This window comes from Lutra lutra, chromosome 2 (genome assembly GCF_902655055.1).
Source record: "Lutra lutra chromosome 2, mLutLut1.2, whole genome shotgun sequence".
In the NCBI taxonomy this organism is placed as follows: domain Eukaryota; kingdom Metazoa; phylum Chordata; class Mammalia; order Carnivora; family Mustelidae; genus Lutra; species Lutra lutra.
Genome location: NC_062279.1, coordinates 144708670 through 144729404, shown reverse-complemented (window position 1 = coordinate 144729404; position 20735 = coordinate 144708670). Strand labels below are relative to the sequence as shown.

Genomic DNA, 20735 nt, shown 5'->3' with positions numbered 1-20735 from the left:
TGAGGCAGCTAGTAGTATTCCCTGTATCTCACAGGCCACAGAGAGGTTGTGTCACGGGCCTGAGGTCACACAGCTGCTCAGGGTGGAGTCAGGGTTCACAGTCGGGGAGCGCAGCTTCAGAGCACATGTTCTCGGCTCTCAGCTCCTTCTGTTTCCCCTACTCCCAGTGGCCTCGGGAGGTGAGTCCTGTCCTCATCAGTGTGCAGCTGAGAATGTGGACCGACACATCAGATAATGAGCTGAAAGTCACATGTGTAGTAACTGACGTGAGCTGAGATGCAGGTGCAGGCATTTCTTCTCGAGGTGACATTCTTTCCACCATATTGCATTTGTCCTTTGTGGCTCCTTAATTAAAATGACAACTTTAAAGATAAGAACTGTCCTCTTCCCTATTTTCTAAATATTTCTAAATTAGTGCCAACCTCAGTGCTGAACATAAAGGTGCTTGATACACGGGACTAAACATAAAGTATATTTTACTGTATTATTCAATTTTTTTTTTTTTTTTTTTTTTTTTTTTTTTAAGTTTTAGTCTGTGGATGACGTAAATGTTGACCGTTAAAGTGAAATACCCCATCGCCCCACCTGGGAGGGAATGTTGTTTTGCTCTATCTTGTACATCTAAATGCCTGCTTTTGAACTCTGTCCTCTGTTTTCCAGGTACTATGAAGCATTTCCGCCACTGTCTGAGAAACCAGTTTGCCTACAGGAGATCATGACTGTGTGGAACAAGTCTAAAGTCTGTTCTTACTCTAGCCCTTCTTCATCATCCACAGCCCCAGCAGCTAGCACAGACACATCCTCCCCCAAGGACTGCAACAGCGAAGGCGAAGTCAGCAAGGAAAGAAGCAATGAAGCGCCAGGCACCGTACACACGAAAATCCAGAGCAGAAGTAAAAGTGAGAAGGAGAACAAATTCAGTAATGGCACAATGGAAGAAAAGCCTGCTTTGTACAAAAAGCAGATCCGACATAAACCTGAAGGAAAGATTCGCCCTCGCTCTTGGTCCTCTGGCTCGAGTGAAGCAGGCTCAAGTTCAAGTGGTCATCAGGGAGAACTAAAAGCATCCGTGAAGTGTGTGAAAGTCAGACACAAGACCCGAGAGATTCGCAACAAGAAAGGGCGGAACGGGCCAAGCAGGCTCTCGCTGAAGACTGGCGACAAGGCTGAGAGGGGCATGCATGCGGGGGGGAGCGGCGGTGGGGGAGCCCCCATCAAGCCACTGTGCCGGCGCGGGAAGAGGCCCTTGAAGGACTCGGGGAGAAGAGAGGCCAGCAGCGCGGAAGGAAGAGATCTGTCCCTGGAGAGCAGAAACGACAGAGAATATAAAGAGGAACCACTGTGGTACACTGAACCGATTGCTGAATATTTCGTTCCTTTGAGCAGAAAAAGTAAACTGGAGACCACGTACCGAAACCGACAGGAAACGAGTGATCTGACGTCAGAGGCGGTGGAAGAGTTGTCAGAATCTGTGCACGGTCTTTGTATCAGCAACAATAATATTCATAAAACATACCTCGCAGCAGGTACTTTCATTGATGGTCATTTTGTAGAAATGCCTGCGGTTATCAATGAGGATATTGACCTCACTGGGACCTCGTTCTGTTCTCTCCCAGAGGACAACAAGTATCTGGATGATATTCATCTATCAGAATTAACACACTTCTATGAAGTGGATATTGATCAATCCATGTTGGATCCTGGTGCCTCAGAAACAATGCAAGGAGAAAGTCGGATTTTGAATATGATTCGACAAAAAAGCAAAGAGAAAACGGATTTTGAGGCAGAATGTTGCATAGTGTTAGATGGAATGGAGTTGCAAGGGGAACGTGCAATATGGACAGATTCCACCAGCACTGTGGGTGCCGAGGGATTCTTCCTGCAAGACCTGGGCAACCTGGCTCAGTTTTGGGAGTGCTGTTCATCCAGCTCGGGCGATGCCGACGGAGAGAGTTTCGGCGGAGACTCTCCAGTTAGACTCTCTCCGATCTTGGACAGCACAGCACTCAGTCCGCATTTGCTTGCTGGCAATCAGGAGCTCTTTTCAGATATTAATGAAGGATCTGGCATAAACTCGTGTTTTTCAGTGTTTGAAGTGCAATGCAGTAATTCTGTTCTACCATTTTCGTTTGAAACTCTCAACTTGGGAAATGAAAATACGGATTCTAGTGCTAATATGCTTGGGAAAACCCAGTCTAGATTGCTAATATGGACCAAAAATAGTGCCTTTGAAGAAAATGAACACTGTTCTAATCTTTCAACAAGAACTTGTAGCCCATGGTCCCATTCAGAAGAAACACGTTCAGACAACGAGACATTAAATATTCAGTTTGAAGAGTCCACTCAGTTTAATGCAGAAGATATTAATTATGTAGTTCCTAGAGTCTCGTCAAATTATGTAGATGAAGAACTTCTAGATTTTTTGCAAGATGAAACTTGCCAGCAAAACAGTAGAACATTAGGAGAAATTCCTACCTTAGTTTTCAAAAAAAAATCGAAACTAGAATCTGTCTGTGGTATTCAGCTCGAACAAAAGACAGAACACAAAACCGTGGAAACTGCCCGAGGGGGTGGCGAGAGTGGTCCACGTGGTGGCGGCTACAGCTCAGGGGTTATTAAAGACATTTGGACAAAGATGGCAGACGGGGGATCTGCCGCGCCGGTGGACATGGATAGAGTTGACGAGGAGTTGTTCCCAACAGACGTCGGTAACTACTGCTGCTGCCTGGACGCCGAGGCTGAGGCCGAGAGCCTGCGGGAGCCCCACAAGGCCGTGCAGAGGTCCGAGTATCGTCTGTGGGAGGGGCAGAAGGAAAGCCTGGAGAAGAGAGCGTTCGTTTCCGGGGCGCTCTCGAAGGTGGACGGGGGCGACTACACTACACCCTCTAAACCCTGGGACGTGGCCCCAGACAAAGAGAACACATTCATTCTCGGCGGAGTTTATGGAGAGCTCAAGACCTTCAGCAGCGACGGGGAGTGGGCGGTCGTGCCGCCCAGTCACACCAAGGGAAGCCTGTTACAGTGTGCGGCTTCCGACGTCGTGACCATAGCTGGTACGGACGTCTTCATGACCCCAGGAAACAGCTTCGCTCCCGGTCACAGGCAGCTGTGGAAGCCCTTCATGTCATTCGAACAGAGTGATCAGCCGAGGAGTGGGGAAAATGGATTAAATAAGGGATTTTCTTTTATCTTCCATGAAGACTTACTAGGAGCTTGTGGTAACTTTCAGGTTGAGGATCCTGGGCTGGAATATTCCTTCTCGTCCTTTGACTTAAGCAATCCATTCTCGCAAGTTCTTCATGTGGAGTGTTCGTTTGAACCCGAGGGGATTGCCTCTTTCAGCCCTAGTTTCAAACCGAAGTCAATCCTCTGCTCTGATTCAGACAGCGAAGTTTTTCACCCCAGAATCTGTGGCGTTGACAGAACACAGTACCGGGCGATTCGGATCTCTCCTCGGACTCACTTCCGCCCCATTTCTGCATCCGAGCTGTCCCCGGGAGGAGGAAGTGAGTCAGAATTTGAATCTGAGAAAGATGAAGCAAATATTCCCATTCCTTCTCAGGTTGATACATTTGAAGACCCACAGGCAGATCTCCAACCACTGGAAGAAGATGCGGAGAAAGAAGGCCATTACTATGGAAAATCAGAGCTGGAGTCTGGAAAATTCCTCCCCAGGTTAAAAAAATCTGGCATGGAAAAGAGTGCTCAGACATCACTGGATTCTCAGGAGGAATCAGCTGGGATTCTGCCAGTGGGGAAGCAGGATCAGTGTTTGGAATGTAGCATGAATGAATCTCTGGAAATTGCTTTAGAAAGTTCAGAAGCTAATTGTAAAATAATGGCACAATGTGAGGAAGAAATTAATAATTTTTGCAGTTGCAAAGCAGGTTGTCAGTTTCCTGCTTACGAAGATAATCCGGTTTCTTCGGGACAGCTGGAAGAGGTAGGTGGTTGTCTGTGTGTGCTGGTGCTTGATCGAAGTTGTTAACTGGACTCGAATGCAGGAGCAGCCGGATCAAGCAGTGGAAGATAGGGTGAAATTATTGGGAAATTAACTTCAGTGTCTTAAAACTTACATGCTTATGATTTTACGTCAGGATTAAAATGGGTTTGATATTTGTAAATTGGAACTAGACCGTAGACCTCTTCTGCAGAGAAAAGACATTTTTAAATTTTAAGATAGTAAGAGTCTGTCTTAATACGCACGTACTGTGCTTCAAACCGAGTACCCTGGCATTCCGGCCTTCGAAGCGGACGGATCACAAAGTGGCTGTTCACCCTGAGGAAGGCCCCATGCTCTTCGGAAGCAGAGACAGAGGGCCTCTTTGAGGTAGCAACCCATCTCACAGTCCCCGAAACACAGATTGGTTTAGGATTTAGGTTTTACACGTAAAATAAGTTACATCTGTGTGGAGTTCCCTCAAACAGATGGTGGTACGTGTAAAAACCCCAGTCCCTGTGCATCAGAGGAGCCGCTCTGGGACCTACAGAGCTGAGACCCACTGTGTACCAAGGGTACCGTCCTAAAGCGCTGCAATTCACACGTTAAAATGGGGCTAATGGTGGTAGTTTTGTGAATGGGAGTCATTGTACCCTCTGACGACTTCTGAGACGTGGTTTGAGGTTAAATGGAGTGTGCTGGAACTATCACTGAAGGTGCTAATCTGTTTCACAGAAAAGCCCAGCGATCTGCCCATTTCTCAGCCCATACTCGATCAGCAGTGCCTGGCCTCTGTCCAGGAGCAGCTTAGTGAAAAGACAGTTGGAGGTGCTTGGAAGTCATGCTGCCTATGGCCGGAGAGTAGCTGAATGTCCTCTCTCCTCTCCACCCCGGTGCTCGTTCCCCCCACCTCTGCTGCTGCTAACTGCTCCCCAGACAGCGAGGCTCTCTTCAGTCCGTCCCCCCTTCTGACCCGCATCCTAATTCCTCCTCTCTCCCCTTCCCCGCCCCCTCCCACATCAGAACTAACACCTCCCTTCTCTTTTCACGCACTGTGCCTCTTTTCCTGTTGCAGTGCCCGATTCATGAGTCATCGTGTACTTTCTCTCGTTGGGTTATAAGCTCCTAATGGAAACAGACTGTGCCTTCGTCGCTTGCAGGGCCAAGTGCCTGGGGGTCCTGAGTGCGTGTGGTGGGAGGAAGCCCCACAGACGACTTGAGGGTCGCTGCTCCGAGGAGCCTGCCCAGAGACCCTTCGGGGGGGCGTCATGCACTGGGTCCCGCTGAGACACAAGCCGAGCTGCCAGGAATGGGAAGCAGTCGTGTTGTTAGCCTTCACCTGTTTGTTTGTTGTCCCTGCTTTGTAGCCTTGAATATTCCTTTGTGTACCTTTGTATTTCACCTAGTTCCAGATTGGAAAGAAGGAAAAAGAGGGAAGAAGCGAGATTCTACATCATACTAGTGCCATATTCCTTCACTTTCTAGTGTGTTGATGGATTTATGTGTTATCAGAATTCCAGGTTGTCTTGGAAGGTCTCAGCGGCTAGAACGGGACGCAGGGACGTAGTGGGGTTGTCAGCCAGCGGCCTGCTCCCGTCACCCCCAGGCTCTGGGCATCGGTGCTCCAGTGTAGAGCTGGATGGGGCTCACGTCCTAAGAGCCTGAGCCGAAGGGACAGCGTGGGGGCTGGGCAGGGACCAGAGTGACGATGGTGTCTGACTTGCCACTCTCACACCGCTTGGGCAGTCCAGGCGAGCTCCAACCAGAGTCATCTTCCCCCTTTTCCTGAGAGAGGGCAGTCTGGGAGCCCTGTGGTAAAGGTCACTAGTGCAAGGCCACCTGGCTCAGAGTAAGTGGACCAAAATGTAGGAACTCTAGAGGCGCCTGGCGGGTGCAGTTGGCAGAGCCTTGACCCTTGATTGCAGGGTCGCGAGTTCACAAGCCCCATTAGGTGTGGGGTTTACTTGAAAAGAGAAAACTTAGAATGTAGGAATTTTGATAGAATTGGTGTCCAGAAGCATGGATTCTTTTCAAAAACTTAGTTCAGTCAGTACAGCAAACATTTTCTGAATACCCGTTACATGCTCATCGCTAAGGTAGGTGTCATGTACAAACAGGCCCCCGTCCTTACACTGGAAGAAGTCAGTCTAGTTACAAAGACTGCTTTGGAAGTAGTCATTTACTTCAACTGAAGTAGGTCATTGATCACCTGGTTTTAATGCAGACTTTATGGGAGGGGGTGTGTACCTTGAACAGGGCGTTCCCCTGGCCGCTGGAAGCTTGCATCCCAGCACGGCTTTCCAAGGCTGTTTATGTGTGTAGAGGCAAAGATACATCCACATATGTTTCCTCTTCTGTTTCTCTTCTCGGAGAAATGGCACTTTATTGTAATCAGCCTTTTTGATTTTCTGTGTCCTGTTCCACTGTATGGACAGATGTACTAGGGTTTATCGAACCAGTTCCTTACATTTCAGGGCATCTGGGCAGAAGTAGTTGAAGGGAGAAGGGGAGGTGGCGTGGTGGAGGTGACCGCAGGCGGCCTCGGGAGCCCAAGGAAGCCGTCTCAACAGTGAGCATGAGTGTGAGCGCAAGCATGGAGGGACACTCGTGGCGCACACCTGGGGTGGCTCACCCCTGGGGTTGCACACATCCTGGGGCAGGAGGGTGAGGAGGCGGCAGGGCACTCGAGGCAGAGGGATCAGCATCAGCAAAGGCGAGGGGGCATCTGCCAGCGGTCAGTTCTTGGCTTCTGAAATACAAAATGGGAGGTGAGGAGCAGCACAGTGTGTCTCCCATGTCTCTCTGTGCGTAAGTTTGTGGTTTGTGGTGTAAGGGTTCTCCTCGTCACTGACCTGTTGCCACTGTAGCGGCACATGTCCAGGAGCACAGAAGAGCAGCAGAAAGCTTGGGCTGCCCTCCGGAGTTTGCAGTCCAGTCCCGGGGAGAAGGCCGTTTTGCCCACAGACAATTTGCAGTGGCATCAGAAGGCTCTGATGACTGGAGGGGGTAGGGGACCCATCCTTGGGGCATGGCACCTGGCCCCCCGTGCCAAGCACTGTGCCCACTCTGCCCTGGCACCATTATCCCGCTGAATGCCCACAGTGACCTTCTGTGATGGGTTTCTGTCCCCCTCCCCGGACTGTGAAGGCCACATAGGCCCAGAGGGGTGGAGTCCCTGCCCCTGAGCCCACTGTCAGGGACAGAGCCTGAGTTCTTTGCTCTGCTTTGCCATGCAGCGTCTCTCATTGGTCTCAGTGGCCCTTTGCAGCTCTTCATCTACATGGGCTGGCTTTTCCTTTTGTGACCCAGGTGGGTGGGAGCGGACTGTGGGTGAGGGGCACTTCTCTGTGCTCTTCCCAGAGTAGAACTCAAAGAGGAACAGCAGGGATCTTTGTCTTCCCAGACCCAGGAGGACTTAGTAAGAGTGCAGGGAGGTGCCCCCTACCCAGCTTCCAGCTTCTAAAGACTTTCTTAGTATCCTGTCTTTGCTAGAAAACATTACTGGTCAGGCTTTGTGGCTTAAATTGTTGTCTTCTCTGTTACTTCACGGTTTCATTCATCATTGAGTATTTTTGGGGAGCACGCCCTGTCTGAGTGCTGGCCTGGGTGTGGGGGACCAGCACAGAGCACTGCCCTGGCTGGGTCACATTCAGTGACAGCCTGTGGCCTGTCACTCAGTGCTGCATCTGTAGAGGGCGGAGAGCTGGCTCAGGGCTGCAGCGCAGTGGGGCGCCTGGAGGACTGGGCACAAGAAGCCGGAGCTCAGGGCTGGCTTCTCGGTGAAGGTGCCCTCTGAAGACAGGCTGGCAGGTGAGAAAGGGAGCCAAGCAGCTGTCGGAGGAGAGGGAGAGCGGCACAGGGACAGCGGAGCCCAGCCCGCCCACGGCTGTGGCTTCGTCTGGTTTCCTTCCCTCCATTCCCTGTCAGCCAGAAACAGAATCGTGCATCCAGAAGAGGCTATTTAAGCAAAGCATGGTCATTGCTGCTGTGCAACGATGTCCTAAGATGATGCATGTTCATCAGGGGGTTACTCAGTGTGGCACAGAACAGGACAGAGAACTCTGCCTTGGGAACTGACTTTCAAGGGGAGGATGCAGAAAATTTCCTAAAACTAGAGCAGAAACTGGCATGACTTGAACAGGTCGGGGGCAGGGGGGGTGGGGGACAGTGGGCCACATAATGGGGGACCTGCGTCGGGGGAGAGCCTTTCCTTCAGGCTAGCGGACTCGAGCATCCACTTTCTGCAGGCCCTGTGCTGGAGATACACAGACAATCAAGGCATGGGCTTCCTGCCTTTCCCGCTCTACTCTTGTCTAGCCTCCTCTCGTTCACGCTGACCTCTCCGGCCTGGTCTCCCAGCCATCTCCCACACCCTGCGATGAGTTCTCTCTCCCTCCCTTGCTTACCCTTGCCCCGACTCCCACGGTCTTGGCACGGGGTCGCACGAGTAAACGCTAATTGTTGCACAGCTGCTGGGGACATTTTCTTCTGCAGGTGGAAACTTGCTGCCTCCAAATCCGTCTGCCTGCAGTGGTGCCTTGGGGAGGAGGGCAGCTCTTCTGTCCGGGGAGGCCTTTGCCTCTTGCTCCTCCCAGATAGTGAGAGTAGGTGTGCCTTGGAGAGAAGGCCTTTCTGGAAAGGTCTAGGGGTTTTGTGAATTATACGCCAAATGCAGTTAATGTCCTTGAACTAACCATAGACCTTGGCTGTTGTGGCTTTGTTTGCATGAAGCTGAGTCTTGTCCTGTGTATGTACAGAGGGGTGCTGACTACTGTTGTTGGAGGAAGCTGGGGGAGAACGCAGTGAAGTTAACTGGCCACGCTGGGTACACGGTACCATTTTCCTTCAGTGTCTCACTTAAGAATATTTCTTTCTGCAAAATTATGTGAAGTGAAAAAAAATAAAGGTTTGAGGTATTTCCTGTTAGTTAAATAATAAACTCATTGAATCAAAAAGTCTTTTACCCATAAGACAGTTCACATGTAAGAGAAAAGCCAAGTCCTGTCAGAGGACTGACAGTCATTGTTTGCTAAGAGCACTCAGGTTTTAAGCTTGAACACATGGTGAGAATGTCTTCTGAAGCAGGGGGCGCAGACGGGGGTCTACAGGCCTTCTTTGGCTTGAGTCCCAGTGTCCTCTGGTTCTCAGCAAAGCACATAATGGAGTTAAAAAGCCATTGAAGTTGGTAATTCTCTCTCTTCAGTTTCTTTCATCCCATGCTGTCATCTTTGACTTTTTCCTGCCGAGTGTGTGAAGAAGAGGGTCCTCTCTCTTCCCTGGAGCATCTCATACCAGTGGACACTTAGGGCCGCCCTTTTATTTCTCTGCATTTCCCAAATCTAGAAATTTGCCTAGTCTGGGATATTAATTGGGGATATTTTGCCTTGGAAGGGTTTTGTCATGTCTGGTTTGTTTTTTTTGTTTTACTTTTTTTTTTTTTTAAGATTTTATTTATTTATTTGACAGAGATCACAGGTGGGCAGAGAGGAGGAAGCAGGCTCCCCACTGAGCAGAGAACCTGATGCAGGGCTCAATTCCAGGACCCTGGGATCATGACCAGAGCTGAAGGCAGAGGCTTTAGCCCACTGAGCCACCCAGGCTCCCCTTGTCCTGTTTTTTAAAGAGATCTTCATTCTCACTTCCACCATAAGTCTTTCTTAAGAAAAACTTCCTTTATATGTTATGAACACGTATTTTTTTTTTTTTTTTTTAAGATCTTCTTTGAAAGAGAGAGAGAGAGAGCATGAGTATGGGGTAGAGGGAGAAGTAGACTCCCCGCTGAGCAGGGAGCCCAGTGCGGGGCTTAATCCTGGGACTCTGGGATTGTGACCTGAACCTCCCAGGTGCCCCAACCCTGAGGCCTTTTGAATTTACCTCGTTGGGTTACCCAGCTGGCTCAGTCAGTGGAGGATGTGACTCTTGATCTCAGGGTTGTGAGTTTGAAACCCACATTGGGTATAGAGATTACTTAAAAGTAACATCTAAAGGGGCACCTGGGTGGCTCAGTGGTTTAAACCTCTGCCTTTGGCCCAGGTCATGATCTCAGGGTTCTGGGATCGAGCCCCGCATCAGGCTCTCTGCTCGGCGGGGAGCCTGCTTCCCTCTCTCTCTCTGCCTGCCTCTCTGCCTACTTATGATCTCTCTCTGTCAAATAAATAAATTCTTAAAAAAAAAAAAAGTAACATCTAAAAAAATAAATAAATAAATTCACCTGGTCTAGAACAATATTAAAAATGAAATTCATCAGTTTAAAAATCCTGGATTTGTAGTTTCTAGTTAATAATGTTTGAATTTTCTCCTTTATCCTGAAAGTTTGTAAACTTTTTTTCATATTTGTTTAACCTAAACAGTTTCCCGTATTGAACACTGATGTTCAAGGAATGAATAGGAGTCAAGAAAAGCAAACCTGGTGGGAAAAAGCCTTGTACTCTCCTCTCTTTCCTGCGTCAGAGTGTGAAGGTAAGGAGGCCTGTGTTAGGTCATTGGTTCATCATTTGGATTTCTCGTCATTGAGAACAATACATTCTTTCACTATGCCAGGCACTTACCGGGAGGCTTCTGGGTGGTGGCATTGTCAGGCCCCAGGGACGCAGAGATGAGTGAGGACTGGAGCCCGCCCTTAGCCTAATGTGGGGAAAGGCATGGAAATGCATAAAAGCAGGTCTGGCCTTTACCAAGGCCTGTTCAAGATCTCTGTGAATCCTGGGGGAATCACTTATGGGGGGATCTTCAGGAAGCCGCCCAGGTGGGGAAGGTGGGGGAGGGCAGACCCCGTGAAAGGGTCAGCTTGCAGGAGGGTAAGAGGGTCTCTGGGCCCAGTGGTCCCAAGTGGGCCCAGCTAGGTGGTAGCCGAGGCCAGAAGGGCAGGCAGGGAAGAAGCCTGTCTGGAGGTGCGGGAGTACCGCTGGTATGGGTGGAGTGTGGTGTGCAGGAAGGGACGGCCACTGAGAAGACAGCAAATTGGAGGCTGTCAGGTCCGTGTGTGTTTTAAGACAGTACTCGCAGCAGAGTGGAGAAGGGGTAGAATAGCTCTGGTACCAGCTGGGGTTCTGGGCCCCTGGTACTGGCTGTCTGGGAGACCCAGGTCAAGGCCTGGCCTCAGGCCCTACAGGGGTAGTATGGGAGGACAGCATGGAGAGGTCTCAGTCGAGGACTCCAGGGCCTCAGGAGTGACCCTGTGAGGCGTGAGCAGCAGGAAGGGGTGGAGGGGCACCTGCAGGGGGCAGACGGAGCAGGAGCACGTTGGGTGAAGGGGATTTGGGTCTGGGAGCCTCCTGGGAGGACATGCCTGGCAGCTATGAAAACTCCGCAAGCCTTGGGGGGAGTGAGGGCTGCGAAGGGCATGCCGTCGGCCCCGGGCTGCCGTGGGCTGTGCCATCCAACAGTCTCTGCCATCGGAGCTGGAAGTGGCACATACCCCATTGGTTAGTATTCACACGTGCACGTGTCCGTCGTGTCTCCCGGTTCATGTAATGACCGTGGAGCCCGTGGCGCCGCTCACTGCCTGCCGTGCCTGGCTCGGTCCAACACTCGGGCCGCCAGCCGGCGCTGGCCTCCCTCTGCAGCCTGGCCTTCACCAATGGTGGGGGTGCTGTTTGTTTCTCTCTGTGCTGTGAGCCTCTGAACGCCCTCGCCAGAGCCTGCCTGCCTTCTTCCCAGAAGTTCGCTGGGTCAGAAAGAGCACAAGGCGGAGTCTTCATTTTTAGCATCTTTATTTAACTGCATTTATTAGAGAGCGGTCATTCCACTTCTGAGCTAGTATCTGGGCCGCCTTCTCTGGTTTACAGTGCTCCCAGGCTTTCCTTTGACATAGGCCCCACCGTAGCTTTGGGAGGCGGCAGCACTAGTTTACAGATGAGGAGGCGCTGAGACTCACGTCTGACGGTTTGTCCAGAATCCTGCACTAACCGGCAAGCTCAGGCTCGCATCCAGACCGTCTTCCCTCGGTGCCCAGGGAGGCGCCAGGGTCAGGGGAGCCCAGATCTGGCCGTGACATAGATCATTCCGTGCACCGCGAGTGTCCAGTCACCGGTGAGTTTAACAGGAATGCAGCTAAGGGAGGCCCAGTGCCCCAGAGTGGTGTAGCCAGACGGACAGAGGGAAGTGGCAGTAGGCAGCGCTGGGGGTCCAGAAGACCAGTCCCTGTGGGGGTTTAGGCTGGCTCTCAGATGCTGAGTTCAAGCTTCATTAGTGTGTCAAGGGCGTCTTGGCAGCCTTAGTCTGGTTTCTTGTCATTAGTTAGGAGTCAGTCCTGACCTTTAGCCTGGGCCCTTAAGGGATGGTTAGTGCACGGCGCTTGTTTTAATGTGAAATGACAGAGAGACTCTCAGTGGGTAGGTAATGGCCACCAGGCTTGGGAATGACTTTCGCCTTACAGCTATGCATTAAATGCCTGCGCAGGTGCCTTGTCACCGTGACATGACCAGCCTCACTCTTGCGGCCTGTGGGGTGGGGGTGAGCTGTCTCAGGAGCAGGTTGGCCAGGAAAATGGGGAGCCTCTTGCCCTCTCAGCAGGAGTGACTGGAGTCTCTTGTAGCCTGGCTGGGGGGTAATAACAAGCCCCCCGAGTCAGGGGTGACCTGGCAGCTCCCAGCCTCCCCGGAGAGGAGGGGGATCATCTGTTTTTACGGTAAGGCAGGAGGTGGAGACCCGGAGTCAGCCAGCTGATCGAGGCACCCTGCTGCTGGGGCGCCAGTCTGAGCCCCGCACCCTGCCACCTGTGCCTTCACGGATGTAGCCGCATGCCGGTGTTGCTTACGGGCCTGCCTTGTGCCAGGCCCTGGGGGCCCTCCTGATGAGCTCACATCCCAGCACCAGCACAGGGAGTGAGGACATGAGCCCTGTGACAGTGGGGGCCACCTGCAGTGGGAGGTGCCCGGGCAGCAGCTCTGGCTGGCGCTGGAGCAGGATGCGCTTGGTGAACCCCGGTGTGCCTGGCAGAGAGGAGCAATGTGAGAGTGCGGTGGGGACATGGTCTGCCGGAAGCCAGCAGCCAGAGCACGAGGGCCTTGTGCACCCCAAGCCATGACGGGTCTGTCCTGAGTGGTGGTCTCGAGAGCTCATGCGCTGAATTCTGAACCTTTGGAAGGCTCATTCATTGTAAGTGTGTGGATGTTCGCTCAGTCTTCTGGAGAAAGCCCTGCAGGGAAACCATACAGATAACAGTTAAGGGTTCAGGAGACAGAACGGAGCTGGAGCCCAGGGCCTCCATGGCCAGCTGGTAGACCTGGGGCAGTGACCAGACCTCCTGTGACTCCATTGTTTGTGTTTGTAGAAAGGGGCTAACGATAGTTCCTCCCCGAGGGGGTACTTCTGACAAGTAACGTGCGTAGCACAGCCCTGGCACGTGGTCCTAACCTGGAACACGGGAGCCGTCCACGGGCAGATCACAAAGAACATTGTCCACAGTCACCACCGCCCATTCCTGACACCTGTGGTGTCACGAGCTCCTTTTGTACATACAGAATCCTGACAGCGGGGCCGGGAAGTGCAGGAGTCAGGGACGGCTGACTCCGGCTCCACCCAGGGCATATCCTAGTCCAGGAGACCGTTACCGTTCCTGTGGTGATGAGCTGACGGGGTGCATGGGGCCCATGGTGCTTGGTCAGGTGGGCTGAGTGGGCGAGCCAGCCAGGGTCTTGGTTCACCAGCCAGCATACGGCGCCGTTCTTGAGGCTGCCCGCGCGTCACCTCTTCTACTGTGCACAGGACCCCACGTGGGCAGATGGTGACCCTGTTTTAGAGCTGAGGGAGCCAGGGCTCAAAGAGAGCCAGTTACATCACAGGTGAGTGCAGAAGCAGGGGTCCGCTCATGTGGGTGTAGTCCCGGTGTCCGGGTTATTTTCGTGAACCTGAGCTGGTGACTTCAAGGTCCTGAGGCAGGCAGAGAGAGCTAAAGGTCATGGAGAATGTGATGTGGCCCACTCCCAATGGTATGAGGGCACAGTGGTCACTGAGCATCAGTCCTGTCCGCTCCCGTGTCACGCATGGGGAGCATGTCATCTCCTTGAACTCCTCGTGGTAACTGGACCACAGTCAACAGGAAACATATTCCACTGGGGGCATTACAGGATTTGCACACCGTGATTTCAAGCCAGGGTCTGCCCTGGGCCTACCAGCTGTCTCCTCTCTTGTCACTGTGTGTCCGCAGCTGTGTGGGGGCGCGGGTCTGGATTGAGACTGGCAGCGGTCAGCCATGGCTGCACATCAGAACCCCCTGGCCCTGCCCAGATCCGTCAGGATCTCAGGTAGGGGCCTGGGCTGGCGGGCTGGGCTTCACGCTCCCAGGGCTGAGAACTTTGGCCTAGATGATCTGTTTGATTCCTTCTAATTCCATCCCCTTCTGTGGGCTGCTTGCCTACTCAGACCACAAGCCTCCTTTCTCTTCCCTGTCCTGCAGATACAGGGCAGGTGAGCTTTAGCGTGATGTTGGCTTGAGAGGGAACAGACAAGGTGGTCGCCGTTCTGTCTTTCCCACTGCACTCCTCCTGTCAGAAGCCCCTTTGTTCATTTGTTAGATGAACACACACGCACCGCATCGTCTGTCTCCCTCTGCACTCCGTACGCTTGTGAGAGCTCAGGCCTTGTTGGTCTTTATCCTGTGTTCCAGGGCTTACCCTAGTACAGGTGTGAATTTGTGCTTTGTTGAATGATTGTCTCATGCTGGGATAATAGGCATGTCTGGTTATGCCAGCCTGTCTTTTAAAAACTCGATAAACAGTTTACTAGAATTTTTAAATGGACGTAGCATTTTGCTCGTGCATACCTGGCTGGCTGGTGTGCGCGTGTCTGCTTTTAGTGAGTGCTTAAACTCTGCAGAGGGTTGGTAAACCTAACTGATCTGACTCAGCAAAAAATGAAACAAAAATGTATGTTTCATAACTGTGTCTTAATGAAATTTCCCCCCCTTTCCCTCTTTTCCCTTCTCCATTCAAAATGATTAAGACTGTTATACAAATGCCAAGGGAGAGAATGGTATAGAAGAGTGTCCAGATGGTAAAGACATACCCAGTAACGAAGAGCGTCTGTTAGATTTTAATAGGGTAAGTGGACTGTCCTCCTCCTTACTAACTTACTAACAGCCACATCTCCTTGCCACTCAGGCTGGAGCCTGGGAGCCCTGGGAGCTCCCCCCCACTCCCCTGCCAGTCCCGAGTGACCCAGCTCCCAGGCCCTCAGTCCCCACTTTCATCTCCCACCTTGTCCACTTACTACCAAGGCTTCCCACACTCCTGCCCTCGCTACCCCCAGTCTGTCGTTCCCAGGGCTGCCACTGGTAATTCCTGCCTACCAGTTGGACTTTGGCACTCCCCCAGAAGCCCTTGGGTGGGCAGCACCGGGAGACCCTTCTGGTGAGCTCCAGGGATGGACCCTACCTTCCTCTGCCCTCACCATGCCCTGTGTGGCACTCTGGCCTCAGCCCTGACCCCGGGCTGCTTTTGGTTTCTGTAGCACTGTAGCCTCCCCACCAGGCCTGTGAGCTCCCGCTAGGCAGGCAGGTGGGTGAATAAGGACACGTGTCTCTTTACTGTGTCAGCGCTGTCCTATGAGGACTTTTCCCCCAGGGCACCCTAGGGTGTTGGCACCCGTGGTCCTATCTTTCTCACCTCTGTGGGGGGTGCCCTGTGGCACCCCCGCCGCCACACCCATGCCTGGGAGCCACTCTCTGGCCCCTGGCCCTGACCACCCCGCCCTCCCCTTCTCCCACCTCCTGCACCCTGTCCAGGCTGAGCACTCCCTCGCTGCTCCTCACGACGCCTGATGGGGGGACTGTCCCTGTGCCATTCTGCACAGAGTCGGGACATCCTGTCTGAGGCTATGCAGCCTCACTGCAAAGTACAGACCTGAGCCTCGAGCCTTCGCTGGGACTCAGCCACTCCCGCTCCTAACCAGAATGGCCTTATGTCCCTGCGCCTTGTCCAGAAAAAGGCCCTGTCGTGCTCTGCCCTCGTGTGCCTCTGACCTCACATCCTCTCTTCTCCTGTCCTTCCTTGTGGCTGTCTTCTGCTGCTGCCTCAGGGGTCCCAACCAGGGACAGTGCTGCCATTTGGAAATGGGGGGTGTTGGCTACTCTGAGGAGGGGGGTGGTCCTGGGTTCTGTGATGGGGGTTTTTGTGACTGGGGAAGGGGTACTGCTAGCTAGTATGATGCGGGGGGTGGTTACTGTTACTGTGACTGGGGGTGTGCTGGTTACTGTGGGGGAGGGGGTGGGCGTTGCTCGTTACTGTGACTTGGAGAGGCGGCGGGATAGCGCTGGTTACTATAACTGGCCGGTGGGGGCGGCTTGGTTCTGGCCACTGAGGGACGGGAGCTTTGCTGATCACCTCAGGGTGAGGTGGGGGGGGCGGCATTGCAGGTGGCCGTGGCGGGGGAGGGTGGTGTCACTCATTGTCTGACGGGGTTCGGGGAGCATTGGTAGTTGCTGTGACTAGGGAGGGGCTGCCATTTGCAGTCAGTGTCCTGGGGGACAGAGATGCTGACCATCTGGTGTGTGGGGGACAGTCCCACACAATAGAGAGTTTTTAGAACTCCGGTTTCTGAAGCCCGGCCCCCAGGCAAGCTCTGGCTGTTCCTTACACAAGGCGTGCTTCTTGGCCTTCAGGTGAGGACGCTTCTCAGAAGGGCCTCCCCTGCCACAGCTGTCAGAGAGAGAAAGAGAGAGAGAGAGTGTGTGTGTCCCCTGCCCGTGCCTCCCCTGTCGGCCGCAGCACCCCATTTACAAAAACCGCGGCGTGCTGTGCTGTTGCTTGGTCACTTGCTGTGGCCTCTCCCAGAATGTGAGCCCGGGGACAACACGGCCGCGCCAACCTCCCCGGGTTCCCAGTGCTCGGCCCAGCCCCCAGCGGGGCAGCCCTCATACCTTGGCTCGTGCAGTCAGTCCTCACACTTGGAACGTTTTGTCCCAGGGACTCAACATACAGAATCAGCCTTTTGGCCGCTTTCCGGACTGCAGAGGAGAGTGTGATGGTTTTTTGCCCCGAAGCAGTGCAGCTTTTCGTCGCCTGCGGGTCTCCCCAGGAAGCCGGCGATTTGCTGTTTGCCCTCTGTATGTCGGGAGTGTGTCATGTAGCCCTTTGGGGAAAAAGTCTGGCTTTTGATCTGTTAAAAACTGTTTCTTTCACCCCAGGTGTCTTCTGTTTATGAAGCAAGGTGTGCAGGAGAGAGAGGTGCCAGAGCAAGACCCAGCGGCTTCCGCAGAAAGACCTACTCCAGTGCCAGCTCCGGCTCGGAGGGCTCCGGCTCGGAGGGCGGAGGCGAGTGGGTGGACCCTGGCGAAGAAGAGCTCTTTTCTCGAACTCATCTCTAATCCTGCAGCGTAGTACAAATTATTTTTTGAGAGCGATATGTGATGGCAAATACCCTTTTGTGAGGCCTGTTAATCTAAAGCAACAACTTAGGTTTCTTCTTCAATTAACTGATTCAGATCAGCAATTATCTTTCTCTTCTTGCTTATTTTAGAGTTGAGGACAGCTATCCTGTTGAAGATTTTTTGTTTTCCAAGCTGTTGAATTCTTGGCTATCTGAAATAGACTAGATTGTGTTGTCAAATCAAGAATGGGTGTGCATGTGCTTGTCTAGAAGCAACCCTGCTTTCCACATCTTGACCACAGTTGCTGTCTGTCCTTCCAGCTGCAGCCCGGTCACTGTCACCTTAGCGCCGCGGTGTCCGCGGCCACTGCCGCTCTCCAGAGACTTGAGCTTTGAAACCTTTAGGCTTTGTTCTCTCAGAACTGGGATATAACACCCACCCCTGCCATGGATCGGGGTCTTTCTCAAGGCAAGAGGGAAGCATGGGTGACTCGTCCACGGGCTTCACAAGGTCCGCTCTCATGTACATTTGCCGTAGGAGCCACAAGGGTGTGCTTTTAGAGACTTACAAAATACTGTTTTCTCTCTTAGGATTCTCCCCCCTCGAGTATCATGGAAGATACTATGGTTTGTGACTTTCTTGCTAACTGGAGGAGCCAAGGCTTTGAGGTGCAGGGTAGCAGTGGAGGCAGAGCGGAGCAAGGGCGCACCCCTGGCCTGTTTGACGTTGTGGTGACTTTTGCGCCAAACACCCTTCAGGGTTATTTGTGGTGAGGGTCTTAGTTGCAGATCATGATTTTCTGGTGACCTCCATTGAATCGAAGCCTCCAGAACTCCAAATTATAAACGTCTGATATGCAGTACAGGCCGCCTTGTCACCCCAGAGAAGCCCTGGCTGCTGCAGCTAGCCGCTGTCACGGCTGTGATCGAGTAGAGCTTAGATTTCATTTTGTGTTGGCAAGAATGTTCTGGGCAAGTTCTGTGTGGTGGGTTGGGGGCTGGCAGAGATGTCTTTCTCCCAGACCTTTGTGATGGTTTCATGGGACTCGCTTCCCGCTCTCCGTGGGGGCTGAGCAGTCAGTCCGTCTCCTCCAAGTCCTGTCCACTTAGGATGGCCGCCACCTCGAGTTTTCACGCCGGTGGGCAGCAGGTGAAGCTACGAGGAGCAGTGTTGTAAAACCAAATTGTTTTTCTATTTAAAAAACAAACAAACAAAACCTAATGTGTAAAATCAGTTTAGTGTGCCCGTAACACCAGGAATGGCAGAGAAGTCTGGCGTGGATGAGACAGCTTCACCGTGAGTCTTGGCAGGCGGTGCACACGTGCACTTCGCTAGCTGGGAGCTGGAGTGGCTGGGAGATCCCTGGTTTGCTCCGAGCCGCGGGTGCAGTTGCCTGCTTGTAACTGAGGACACAGATGACTCCAGGGCTGCAGAGCCGCCCCGGCTTCGGTGTCCTCGCTGGGAGAAACCCAGCAGACGGCGGGCTGGGGTCTCACCACACGCCAGGGCTTGTTCGTACTTGGCACATCTTATGACACTTTAAAGTGTGTGCGTGCGTGTGTGTGTGTGTGTGCGCGCACGCGCGCATGTGTGCGTGTACGTGTGCAGGGGTGTGTGTGTGTGTGCATGTAAGGTTTATGTTGCTGTTATTTATTTACAGACTTTATAAGGTTTTATGTATTTTTCTTTCTTCCAGAGCTTCCTAAAAAGTGATTAGCATCTGCACTGAAATATAATTGAACAGCAAAGGCAAAAAAGAATTGGAAGTTGTAAATTCCTAAAATCACTACAGTGACGATCATTCTAGAAATCGTTGCTTATGTAGCAGAGACCAAATAAATATATTTCAGATACAACCTTTAGCTCAGTTGATTTTGGACAGCTGCTTTTTATCAAGACAGGGCTCCAGGTGGCCGAGGTGCCGACTTCCTCATGCACTGGCAGGAAGACAGTGCACCTTCCACGGGGGAACGGGGATGGATTATAAAATGGGCAAGGGGATTAACAGATTATGTATTTATTTGTTTTCATAGCTAAATGGCTGAAGTCCAGAGGCTTTCAGCAACAGAGTTGAAAGTGTGGTTTTTAGTTTTGTGAATGGATGATCACAAAGAAAAAGCATTTTTTAAAAAGTTGGCAAAACGCTGAGACGCACTGTGGTATGACGCGCATTTGCATATCCATAGCACTGAAGTACCCGTGTTCCATTCCTGGGCTGAGATTTTTTTCCCCGTGGTTGTATTGTTCTGATTTCACGTACACCAGAGTAACTGATTTTTTTGTTTTCTTGTGGAGTTAACACCAAATAAAAATTTCAAAAAACAGTTGGTTGTCTTTGTTTATCATAGCAGAGGATCTTTTGTAGAGATCCGCAGCCTTAGTGACCTGCGTCAGGAGAAAATAGAAAGCATCCAGGTCACATCGTTCCAGATGAAGGGCATGCAGCTCTTACGGGCATTTGCTCAGAATGCTGGTGCACTGCTTTGCTGGAAAAGGGTGAGGGGGCTGCTGGTAAACGAGTCGTGACCCCCCCCCCCCCCCGCCCAACCCCAGCTCCTACCTAAATCCTGCAAGAAACATGGGATTTTTGTCCAGAGGTGTAGACAAAAGTTCCATGTCTTTGTTACGGGAAAAAAAAATCTCTGTTAACACGATCAACGTTCATTGTAGGAAAAGAAATCAGTGTATTTTTAAAGTATAAGGGAAACTCCTCTGCACTTCCACCACCGGGCGCTGGAAGCTGCTCCCATTCGTGCCCAAAGCCTCTGCAGACAGCCGAGCACCTACAGGGCTGCAGAAAACGTGTGATGTGACGGGACGGTGCTGTCCCTGCTTCTGCGGACTTCATTTTTTATTCGTTTATTTGACAGATAGAAATCACAAGTAGAGAGAGAGGAGGAAGCAGGCTTCCCGCTGAGCAGAGAGCCCGATGCAGGGCTTGATCCCAGGACCCTGGGATCATGACCCAAGCCCAAGGCAGAGGCTTTAACCCACTGAGCCACCCAGGTGCCCTTCTACGGACTTCAGAAGTGGGTTTTCACTCAGACGTCAACTCGTGGCTGTGATTGTAGGTGCGTGAGAGGTTTGGTTTTGGTGGGTTTTTTTTTAAGATTTTACTTATTTGAAAGCGGGACAGCACTAGTGAGGGTTAGAGCAAGAGGGAGAAGTAGGCTCCCCGCTGAGCAGGGAGCTGACTAGGGACTCGATTCTGGGGCCCCAGGATCATGACCTGAGCTGAGGGGAGATGCCTAGCTGCCTGAGCCACCCAGGCGCCCTGTACATAAGTTTTTATAGCTGTGTTATTTTGTTCTAGAGATTTAATAGGTCCCTCACTGATCATCATATAGAACGTTCCATCATACAGAGTGCTCCGTATTCTGGATAGCACTTCTGCAGATGCCTGTAAACGTGGGTGTCCTTGTACAGTCGCTCCTGAGGGGAGAGTCCGGCCTGTGGAGTGCCTGCTGTCCCCATGGTGTTCCAGCA

General features: G+C 52.1%; 1 protein-coding gene across 8 annotated transcripts in view; it reads left to right on the top strand.

The window, feature by feature from the left end:
* KIAA0232 (KIAA0232 ortholog) overlaps nucleotides 1-19573 on the top strand; it is an 85199-nt gene extending 65626 nt beyond the window's left edge. For 6 of the 8 annotated variants that reach the window (XM_047718803.1, XM_047718804.1, XM_047718806.1 and 3 more), the window contains 4 exons: nucleotides 661-3943; nucleotides 10291-10399; nucleotides 14885-14982; nucleotides 17067-19573. In XM_047718803.1, coding sequence (XP_047574759.1) covers nucleotides 661-3943; nucleotides 10291-10399; nucleotides 14885-14982; nucleotides 17067-17246 — 3670 coding nt within the window. In that variant the 3' untranslated portion in view covers nucleotides 17247-19573. Of the gene's footprint in view, nucleotides 1-660; nucleotides 3944-10290; nucleotides 10400-14090; nucleotides 14188-14884; nucleotides 14983-17066 lie in introns of all 8 variants that reach the window. The other 2 variants (XM_047718807.1, XM_047718808.1) reach the window with 2 other exon arrangements.
* The last annotated feature ends 1162 nt before the right edge of the window (nucleotides 19574-20735 follow it).